General features: G+C 38.1%; 1 protein-coding gene across 1 annotated transcript in view; it reads right to left on the bottom strand.

Annotated features, from left to right (window-relative positions):
* Positions 1-12,184, bottom strand: part of MIB1 (MIB E3 ubiquitin protein ligase 1) — a 135,541-nt gene that overhangs the window by 89,462 nt on the left and 33,895 nt on the right. Inside the window, exon 7 of the mRNA XM_025931201.2 lies at positions 5,954-6,137. Within this exon, the coding sequence (XP_025786986.1) occupies positions 5,954-6,137 (184 nt within the window). The remainder of the gene's footprint in view (positions 1-5,953; positions 6,138-12,184) is intronic.

Below are 12,184 nucleotides of genomic sequence, written 5' to 3'. Positions count from 1 at the left end.
AAAAGACCGTAATCTGGGCACTAAGGTTGGTATTGTTATTAGAATGGTTACTGTTTCTAGGTCTTTTCATGGACAAAGCTAGGAAATAGTGGGGGGGAAGGGGAGGAGATGTTTTGTTTTAATGATAAAATAAATCATAAGTTCAAACATTCTTCCAATTCAAATTCAAGACTACAGGGTTTTTACTTAGCCTCTTCTATGTTACATTCATATCTCCTTTTCCCACTCTGATCATTCTGTTTCTCAAAGTCACTGGGGATAACAGAATTAAAATTATCATATAACTACTCATTTGTTTTGTTTTTTTTGTCACATCACACATAAAACAATCTCAGGATAATAATATTAGCACTACCACAGACAACAAGATCAATGAAAATTGTTAAAAATCCCTTTTTATAGGCAGTTCTTTAGTGTATATTCTTCCTAAAAAGATATAAAGACAAACAACTGTGTTAAAAATCACCTGTACTTTTCTCTGTACAGTTATGCCAACAGAAAACACATTTAGGTTCATTTATTTCATTTTATTTTCTACTTTCAGGAACTTCCTTTTTGAATTTAATTTTGCTTAATAATTGTATAAAAGATATATGTGGTTTTAAATCAAATCTATAAAACAAGATATATTCAAAGATGTCTCCTATCTACCTTTCTCCCTACACCATATTCCTTTTTTTAGATATGAAACATGTTTAACTTCACGGTTAATCCCTCCATTGTTTGCTTTTTGTCACATGAACTCTGCATTGTCCTAATTAGTTATACTTACAATAATACTAGTATTTAATACATATATATATATATAAAACCTTATTCCCTCTTCAAAAAAAAAAAAGAGAGACAGAGTGAGTCAATTGGTTCCCTAGTATGTACAACATTGAAATTAGTCATTCATGTTCTTACCCTTACCTTTTTTCTCCCTAATATTTTGGTTTAGAAAAACAAATATATGATTTCATTCATATATGTAATTTAAGAAACACAACAGATGAACATAGGGAAAAGGAAGGAAAAATAAGATAAAAACACAGAGGGAGGCAAACCAGAATAGATTCTAAAATACAGAGAACTGAGGGGTACCAGAGGGGAGATGGGGGAAGGGGGATGGGCTAAATGGGTGATGGGCATTAAGGAGGGCACTTGTTGGGAGGCACCTGGGTGGCCCAATCAGTTAGGCATCCGACTTCAGCTCAGGTCATGATCTCATGGTTTGTGAGTTCTAGCCCCACATCGGGCTCTGTGCTAACAGCTCAAAGCCTGGAGTCTGCTTCAAATTCTGTTTCCCTCTCTCTCTGCCCCTCCCCCACTCATGCGCGCGTGCTCTCTCTCTCTCTCTCTCTCTCAAAAATAAAAACATTAAAAAAAAAATGTAAAGGGGCATTAAGGAATCTACTCCTGAAATCATTGCTTCACTATATACTAATTTGGATGTAAATTATAAAAAATAAAAAATAAAGTTAAATTATTAAAAAAAAAAAAGAAAAAAAAAGGAAGGCACTTGTTGGGATGAGCACTGGGTGTTATTTGCAAGTGATGAATCACTAGGTTCTATTCCTGAAACCAAGATGATACGGTATGTTAATTAACTTAAATTTAAATTAAAAAAAAAATATATATATATATATAGGTTTAAAATAATAGTATTTAGTTCCACATAATAACTAAAAGGCAATCGAGCAGCTTGCTAAACTTTCCATATATGCTCTCTCCATTCCCACCCCATTTTTTGAGTTATACTCTATAAAGTTACATTTTATCTGTGTTGTTAGAGCATAAAACCATTATACAGACTCTACCTCTTCCTTTAACCATCATGTAATCTTAGTTCAACAAATAAATACATATTTAATGATCACTATCAGCTTTCAGTTGATATCTCTCATGTCGGTTGTCTGAAACACTTTTCAGGAGATTAATCAGAAAAAGCTAATGGGAACAAGATTCTATAAATTCTTACATGTTCATAGCAACTTGTAGCTTTTATACTTGAAAGTCAGTTGGTTATATATAAAACTCTTAGCTTACATTTTTGTTCCTTGAGTACCTTAAATAAATGTTATTTCGCTGAGATCACAAAGCACAGAGATCAGTTTTTTTCCTTAACAATAATCTGATTTTCTTTTCTTTGTAAGTAAAACTTGACCTTTTTCCCTAGATACCCAAAGAATTGTTTTCTTTTCTTGAAGATTCAATTATTTACCAGAAAATGGCTCAGTGTTTGGTGTTCTCAGTTTTCCCAGCTATACAATGTATCCTTTTAATATTTAGCTTTAAAGTTTTTAATTCAGGGGCATTTTTCCTGGAATTACAAATTTTAGTAGCTTTATAGTCCATTGCTTTGGCTTTTGTTTTTCCTTTTTTGCAAGGACTCCTAATACACATATATTAGGTAATCTATATTTGTCACTTTCCCTGAAATACTTTTTACCTTTTTTATTTAAAAAATTTTCTTCCTTTTTACCTTGTTTCTCTTAAAGGCATTATGTTATATTTATTTGATGTGTTGCATCAAGCTTACTCCTCATTTCTGAAATTATCTTTCCTTTTCAATTCTTTCCTAAGTTCTATCACCTCATTTCTAATTATGATCCATTTCAGAGTGCCTGGGTGGCTCAGTCAGTTCAGTGTCTGACTCTTGATTTCAGCTCAGGTCATGATCTATGGTTCATGGGATCTAGCCCCGCCTCGGGCTCCATGCTTACAGCTCACAGAGCCTACTTGGGATTCTCTCTCTCTCCTCTCTCTCTCTCTCTGCACCTCCTCTCCACTCATACCCTTTCTCTCTCTCAAAATAAATCAATAAACATTAAAAAAGTATGTAAGTTCTTTAAAAATAAATAAAAATTAAAAAATAATTATGATCCATTTCACTCATCTTTTATCATTTTAATTTGTTAGCTCATTTGAATCATTAGATTTTAGTTTTCTGTGATATCTTCTGTACTTTCGTTTGTAGAGAAGTTATGCTATTCCTTATTGTCTTTTTTCAACAATAATTATGTATGGGGATTTGATTATGATCGCTTCAAACTTTTATCCTTCCTCTGTCCCTACTGTCTCTATCCTACTCAATTTAGTTTCTATTCCCAGCACCTTCTCCTTAATGGAGGGCTCTGCCCAGAAAGGGAGCTATAGCTGATTCATTCTGAGTGTTTACAGATTCAGGCTGCTCAAGCCCCTTCAAACTTTGGCATGGACCTATTACCCTCACCCCAAAATGAGGTCTGCAAAAGCCCTCCCAGGTTTAGCTGTTGTTTCCACCTTCATCTACTATACTAGCCAATGAATACTTGTTAGCTATATTGGAGCTCCCTTGTTCTTGGGTCCATCTGATCCCCATTAATTCTCTCTGCTGCCAGACAAACAGATATAGACCCAGTAGCTGTCAGTGTTTTCTCACTACTCATTCATATTTTAGGGTTCAATTGGCTACTCTGTCACCTGGTTTTAATATAGATGCTTGCGCCTTTTTTTTTTTTTTTTTTGGTTATGCTAATCTAGTTGTTGACTATTTTTATCAAGACAATTTAGGAAAATTAAAATTCTACACCATCACCAGTGGAACCCAAGAATTCCCCTCTAGCTATAACCTACAGGTTTTGCTTATATAAAAGCTTACTATGGGAGATAGAGCACTTAGGCTTTGAAGTAAAACAGATTTGAGTTCAAACTTCAGTTCAGAAACTTAGCTCTGATTCCGCATCTTTAAAATAAAGATGCCATACAACCATCTGCTTATAATGCTCCTATGACAAAGTCTGTGTATGTGTTTGTGTGTGTACACATATCTGTGTGTGCACATGTGTGTGTGTGTGTGTGTGTGTGTGTGTGTGTATATATATATATCATTTAGCACAGTGCTCAGAATAACTAGGCACACAAAAGACATACACTGCTATATATAAGCTGTCACTGCTAAGGGGAAAAACAAAAACATTTTGACTATAAAAAAATCTTGGGGCGCCTGGGTGGCGCAGTCGGTTAAGCGTCCGACTTCAGCCAGGTCACGATCTCGCGGTCCGTGAGTTCGAGCCCCGCGTCGGGCTCTGGGCTGATGGCTCAGAGCCTGGAGCCTGTTTCTGATTCTGTGTCTCCCTCTCTCTCTGCCCCTCCCCCGTTCATGCCCTCCCCCGTTCATGCTCTGTCTCTCTCTGTCCCAAAAAAATAAATAAACATTAAAAAAAAAAAAAAAAAAAAAAAAAAAAAATCTTAAATAATATATGTATCTCATATAAAACATGTCAAAAGATTTCATTTAACTAACATAGGCTTAAAGTACATCAATACATTTTTTAACCAATGTTACTATCAAAAGCAAACAAAAGGCACATGGGTGGGTCAGTCAGTTGGGCAGCTGACTCTTGATTTCAGCTCAGGTCATGATCTCACGGTTTTGAGATCCAGACCTGCACTGGGCTCCTCACTGAGCACGGAGCCTGCTTGAGATTCTCTGTTTCCCTCTCTCTCTCTGCCCGCCCCCCACTAGTGCACCTGCATGTACACTCTGTCTAAAAATAAACTTTAATAAAAGCAAACAAAAGATCATATGGAACTTAATTTTTTGACACCAGAATTCTAAAATACAGCTCCTGCAACACAGACAACTATCACTTAGTCACTACCTACCTAAAACAATAAAAAAATGATGTTGGCAGCATCTGCAAACTATGAAATGTCTTGGAATGAAAACACCATAACAATAGATTTCTTTGTGTCTTGTTCACTACTAAATCTTTGAAGCCTAATAGGTACATTGTTTGTGCTAAAATATCTGCCAAGGGAGCAAGGCAGAAAGGAAGGATGGACTGATGGAAGGGCAGCACAACATGAAGGACAGGGAGGGGGTAATGGACAGGATGGGAGGAGGCAGAGGGCTAGACGAGATAGGAGATGGTGCTGGCCAGGACAGAGCACTAGACAATACAGGATAGGGGGATGAGACATGAAGAGAGATGGGAGGGGGGGTACACAGTAAAGGAAGGAAGCACTGAATGGGATGGGACTCGGGTGGGGGGTGGGGTGGCCAGGATAGGACAAATTTTGTGACTGGATGAGAAAGGAGTAGGGGTAGCAAAGTGGAGGGCTAAACACGAGGACACAGCAAAGTGGAAGGAAATGGGATATAGGGCAAGAAAGTATGGGGGGCAGCAGAACAGAACGGGTAGTAGTACAGAAGGAAGGGACAGAAGGTAAGAGCGAGGGACAGATGGAGAAAGAGGATGGATGCAAAAAGGGCAGAACAAACAAATTTTTCTGTTATTCCTGAACATTTGGAGAAAAATGTGTCGAATGAATAAGTTAAAAATTACACCATAACTCTTTGGGAGCAAAGGCAGCTCAGATGGCACACATTCAGAGTTGCTCTTTCATACTCTAAGTTTTAGAGGCAGGCCCCCAACTAAGGCAAGCAGTGGTGGTCCAGCACTGCTAGCAACTGGATGAGCATCTCTCTCTCATTCTGGGATTAAGTATCAGGGAAGTCCCTGTTACCTTCCACCTACATTACATTCTCCAGTAACAGCTCTTTAAAACACTACTAACTGTAGCCCTACATGGACCTTCCTGGGCTAATTTAACTGGAACAAATTAGACAATAAAAGACATAAGTATGCCTAGCAGCCAATGAAAACAGAGAGAGGCACAGAGTGCAACTGAGGGAGGGACAGAGAGAGGGAGACACAGAATCTGAAGCAGGCTCCAGGCTCTGAGCTGTCAGCACAAAGCCCAATTTGGGGCTCAAACCCATGAACCGCAAGATCATGACCTCAGCTAAAGTTGGACGCTTAAACTGACTGAGCCACCCAGGTGCCCCCAAGTACAATTCTTGAAGAATTATGCTGATTTAGTTTCCAAACTTCAAATATTTTTTAAATCTACACGCGTATAATGTAATTCCTAGTCTAAAACTGTTTTATTATTCCTAGTGTGAAACTATTTTAGATATACTTACTGGGAGCATAGCTTCAGCCCATTCTCCATGTCCTCTCTGTAGAAGTTTGATTCTTTCCAGATCATAACAAACTTGTACAAGATCACCCACTTGAAACTGTGAGGTACCTCCTTCTGCACCTTGAGCAGCATCCCCACTTCGGACAATGTTTGCTTTAGTGAGAACGGCAGGATTGAAGGTCCACCTAAAAATCAAAGGCAAAACTCAAAATAGGTAACTTTACTTAATTTTAACACAACATTCTTAAACATTGCAGGGCAAAAAAATTTTCTAACACATGAGCACAGTAAAGCAATCCTTTGCAATTATGTCCTGAACAATTTATTTTCCCTTTTATAATTACACATATTTAAAGAAAGACTTACCTGTAATCTCACACCCTAATACGATCCTTCTGTCTAGTTTCCCCTTACGTTTTAAAAATTGTTATAAAATACACTACTGTTAAATATTAAAACCTTTCAGAAACATATAAAGTGAAAGTGAAATTTCCATTTCACACAAACACACCTGGATCCCCATCCCCTATCCCATCCCCAAACCACTGTAAATACTCACTGTGGTGTCAACTATACACTTCAATTAAAAAAATCTAATGAAACTGGGACACATACACTCCATTGTGTATCCCTGTGATCTTCTATTAGTGCACTGATACTTCTAACATACAGAGTTGCTTCCTTTTTCATAAACAGATTTTATATATTTTATATTTATATGTATGTATATATACATATATACACATATATACATATATATAAATAAAATTCTGGGACTTCTTTTTTCTCAGAGAATGTACTTTGGAAGATTTATTTTCAATGTCACAGAAATAGACCTACTTATTTCAATTCAGTGGCTACAGCAGTCCATTACATGGTTATACATTAATGCATTTAACCATTCTCCTACTATCTTTTAAAGTATTTCCAAATTTTCACTATTACAAACAATACTATAAAGAACATCATCGTATGTACATCTTTGTGCAAACAGGGTCAGTATTTCATTAGTGATTCTTAAAAAGCCACCTAATCACCATATGTATTTGTTTACAATTCTGACAGAGCCAAATTGGCTCTAGAGAGTGTAGTGTTTCTCCATACCATTAATAATCTCATGGATAAAAACAATATCTAGTTTTAATTTGTCATACATGGGTATTTCACATGACTGCAATCACTGCTACACATTCTTCTCTGCTACACATAAGCATTTTTCTTTTTTTTTTCTTTTTTTTTAAAGTTTATTTTGTTTTGAGAGAGAGACAGAGTGCGATCGGGAGAGGGGCAGAGAGAGGAGACAACACAGAATCCGAAGTAAGCTCCAGGTTCTGAGCTGTCAGCACAGAGCCCAACGTGGGGCTCGAACTCACAAACCATGAGTTCATGACCTGTGTCAAAGCTGGACACTAACCGACTGAGCCACCCAGGCGCCCCCATTAAGCATTTTTCAATGCTGTTACCATTTCTGTTCCCCCAGTCCTATATATCACTCCAAAGAAAAAAGGTTCCCTGAATAAGCTTTTACAATATGGCACTATTATATCCTCCTCTATTTAATTTAAATGAGAGGTCTTAACATATAAAAACCTGTTACTAACTTCCTGTAACCATGGAAATAAACTCTTCTTTCTAAAGCAACCACAAAGAGAAAGAAGTGTCTCTGACCAGTTAAGAATAAAAATCAGATATGCAAAGATTTCTTTCTATCTAGGGGTGCCTGGGTGGCTCAGTCAGTTAAGCATCCGACTTCGGCTCAGGTCATGATCTTGCAGTGCGTTCAAGCCCCATGTCAGGCTCTGCACTGACAGCTCAGAGCATGGAGTCTGCTTCGGATTCTGTATCTCCCTGTCTCTCTCTGCCCTTCCCCTACTCACATTCTATCTCTCTCTCAAGAATAAAGATTTTTTTAAAAATAGTTTTTTAAGATTTCTTTCTAGCCTTACAATCAGTGCTTTTTTTACCTTGCTCCCAATATTCCAAAATTTATTTGACCTATTACAGTGCTTGAAACACGGCAGTACTTACTCGAGTTGTTCCCTCTGCCTACAGTGCCTCCCTCCCTGGTGAAAACTGACTCCATCTTTTAAGTTTACTCCAAAGGTAATTTTTTCTCTGAAGTTTTCTCTGATTTGCCTACCTGAAATGACCACTCTTCTTTTGTACCTTCAGAATACCCTGAATACTCACCTATCGCAATTACATTTTAATGCAGTTATTTCTGGTTTTATCCATCCGAACTAAAAAGGAAACCCATGCAAAGCAAGGGACCATGTCTTAATTGTCTTTGAAATCCCAGAGCTAATCACAGGGCTAATACAGGATAAGTACTTAATAAATCCTTGTTAAAAAAACAGAACAGAAAAAAAGGTTATTTTCTAGAATTCATATTGTGTTACTGTTAACACTACTGCCCAAGTTCTGACCAAGAAAGAATTTGGCAAGTAATAATGCCAATTTAGCTTAACATTTCCAAACAACAAACAAGATAACACAAAATGTTAGTAAAAAGTAACACTAAATGTCAGTATGTACTAAACTGAACTTAAGATTTTCTCCTCTTTTTATTAAGAGCTTTGAGATAAAATTCACATTCCATATAGTTCCCTCATTTCAAGTGTTTAATTGGGTGGCTTTAGTACATTTACAGCCTTGTACCACCAAGCACTATCTAATTTCATTTTCATCACCATAGAAAAATACTCCATGACAAGTAGCAGTCAATCCACGTTCACCCCTCTCCCTGGTCCTCAATAATTAGTAAGATACTACATATTTGGTTATTCTGCATTATTTTACAGAAATCACATAATACGTGACCTTTTGTGACTGGCTTCTTTCCAGCATAACATTTTCAAGATTTATCTATTTGCAGCATATGTCAGTATTCTGTTCTCCATTCCTTTTTATGGCTGAATAAGATTCCACTGTATGGATACATCATATTTTGTTTATCCATTCATCAGATGATAGACATTTGGGATGTTTCAAATTTTGGCTGTTATTAAGAATGCATCCACAAACATTCATGTACAGGTTTTCGTGTGGACACACTTTCAATTCTCTTTTTTTTTTTAATTTTTTTAACGTTTATTCATTTTTTTTTTTTTATTTTTTTTCAACGTTTATTTATTTTTGGGACAGAGAGAGACAGAGCATGAACGGGGGAGGGGCAGAGAGAGAGGGAGACACAGAATCGGAAACAGGCTCCAGGCTCTGAGCCATCAGCCCAGAGCCCGACGCGGGGCTCGAACTCCCGGACCGCGAGATCGTGACCTGGCTGAAGTCGGACGCTTAACCGACTGTGCCACCCAGGCGCCCCAACGTTTATTCATTTTTGAGAGACAGAGAGACACAGACCATGAGTGGGGAAGGGGCAGAGAGAGAGGGAGACACAGAATCCGAAACAGGCTCAAGGCTCCGAGCTGTCAGCACAGAGCCCGACGCAGGGCTCAAGCCCATGAACTGCGAGATCATGACCTGAGCCGAAGTCAGATGCTCAACCGACTGAGCCACACAGGCGCCCCTCAATTCTCTTGAGTGTAAACCTAAGAGTGGACCAGCTGAGTCATATGCTAACTATATTTTCAAAGCATCAAGACCAGTTCACATTCCTATTATCAGTGTACGAGGCTTTGGTTCTAATTTCTCCACACCCTCACCAACACTTGTAATTATATACTATTTTATTCTAGTATGTGATTTTGAATTACATTTCCCTACATTTACATTCCTCATTGTGATTCTGAATTACATTTCCCTACTAACTAATTGCTAATAATGTTAAGCATCTTTCCGTAGGTATTAACTCCTAACTTCTACTGTGACTGTATTTGGAGACAGAGCCTTTAAGGAAATAACTAAAATTAAATGAGGTCAGAAAGGTGGGATGCTAATCCACCAAGACTGATGTCTTCATAAGAAAAGGAACAGATTGAGGAGATGTCATTCTCTGAGCATGCACAGAGAAAAGGCCATGGGAGAACATAGTGAGAAGGCAACCAACTATAAGCCAGGAAGTGGTCTCAACAGAAACCAACCCTAATGGAAACTTGAACGTGGACTTCCAGCCTCCAGAGCTGTAAGAAAATGAATTTCTGTTGTTTAAAAATCCTTTGTCCATATTTTAAATGGGTTAGTTGTCTTTTGTTGTTGAATTATAAGAGTTCTTTATATATTCTAGATACAAGTCCCAAGTCTGGCATATGATTTGCAAATATTTTCTCCCACTCAAAGTTTCCTTCAAAACACAATTTTTTAATTTTGATGATGTCCAATTTATTCACTTTTTCTTTGGTCCTTCTGCCTTGGGGGTCGTATGTAAGAAACCGCTATCTAATCCAAGGTCACACAGTCTTATATTTTAGGATTTAAAAGTACATTTCATCGGGGCAGCTGGGTGGGTCAATGGTTAAGCACCCAACCTTGGCTCAGGTCATGATCTCGAAGTTCTTGAGTTCAAGCCCTGCAGCGGGCTCTGGGCTGACAGCTCAGAGCCTGGAGCCTGCTTTGGATTCTGTGTCTCCCTCTCTCTCTGCCCCTCCCCCACTTGTGCACGCTCACTCTTGCTCTCTCTCAAAAATAAACAAACATTAAAAATGCATTTCATCAGAGCGCCTGGGTGGCTCAGTCGGTTAAGCATCCGACGTCAGCTCAGGTCGTGATCTCGTGGTCCGTGAGTTTGAGCCCCGCGCCGAGCTCTCTGCTGACAGCTCAGAGCCTGGAGCCTGTTTCAGATTCTGTGTCTCCCTCTCTCTGACCCTCCCCCGTTCATGCTCTGTCTCTCTCTGTCTCAAAAATAAATAAATGTTAAAAAAAAAATACATTTCATTGGGGCACCTGGTTGGCTCAGTCAGTTAAGCATCCAACTCTTAATTTTGGCTCAGGTCATGATCTCATAATCGTGAGACCAAGCCCCACACTGGGTTCCGCACTGGGTGTGAAGCCTGCTTAAGATTTTCCCTCCCTCCCTCTCTCTCTCATTCCTGCCCCTCACCACTCACACTCTCTCTCAAAAAATTAAAAGGAAATAAAAAGTGTATTTTCATAGGGTTATATCTACTATAGATAGTGATTCCGCCAATGAACTGGGAAAAGTAAACTGAAAACCTTTGGGAGTGGATTCACCGTTACAGATGTCATTGAGAACATTTGTGATTCATGGGAAAAGGTCAAAATATCAACTACTGTTGATCCTGTATATCCTGTATATCCTGTATATCCAACTACAGGAGTTTGGACGAAGTTGATTTGAATGTTTATGGACGACCCTGAGGGGTTCAAGACTTCAGTGGAGGAAGTAACTGCAGATTACTAGAATTAGGAGTGGACTAGAATTAAGAGTGGAGACTGAAGATATAACTCAATTACCATAACCCCATACTAAAACTTTTGAACAGATGAGGAGTTGCTTCTTACAGATGAGCAAAGAAAGTGGTTTCTTGAGAAGGAATTAAATCCAGGCAAAGATAGGGTGAAGACTGTTGAAATGAAAACAAGGATTTAGAATACTGCATAAACTTGGCTGATAGAGCAGAGGTAGGTTGTCAGAAGACTGACTCCAGTTCTGTTAAGAAGTTCTATTGTGAGTAAAATGCTACCCAACAGCACTGCATGCCACAGAGAAATCATTCATGAAAGGAAGAGTCAATCAATGCAGCAAACATCACTGTTGTCACCAGAAATTGCCACAGCCACCCCAACTTTCAACAACCACCACTCTGATCAGGCAGCAGCCATCAACACTAATGTTGGCAGTAAAAAGTTTTCAACTCGCAAAGAGCTCAGATTATAGTTAGCATTTTTGGACAATATTTACAGTATAACTGCACATTTAATAGATTACAGTATTGTGTAAACATAATTTGTATACACAATGGGAAACAAAAACTTCATTTGACTCTCCTTATTACAGAGGTCTGGACCGAACCTGCAATATCTCCAAGGTATGCCTATATATATTGTCAGCATCATTTACTGAAAAGACTATTCTTTCCCCACTGAACTGTATTGAATCCTTGTCAAAAATTAAATGACTTTAAATGCAAGGGCTTATTCTCAGACTCTCCGTTATGTTCCATTGATCTATACGTCCATCTTATGTCAATAATAGGTTGTCTTGATTACTATACCTTTATCATAAATTTTGAAATTAGGAAGTGTGAGTCCTCCAATTTTGTTTTTCTTTTTAAAATTGCTTTGGCTATTCTGGGTTACTTGAATTTCCATATGA

The sequence above is a fragment of the Puma concolor genome, chromosome D3 (assembly GCF_028749965.1).
Source record: "Puma concolor isolate L17-30 chromosome D3, mPumCon1.1.hap2, whole genome shotgun sequence".
Taxonomy (NCBI): Eukaryota; Metazoa; Chordata; class Mammalia; order Carnivora; family Felidae; genus Puma; species Puma concolor.
This window is presented reverse-complemented; position numbering and strand designations above follow the sequence as displayed.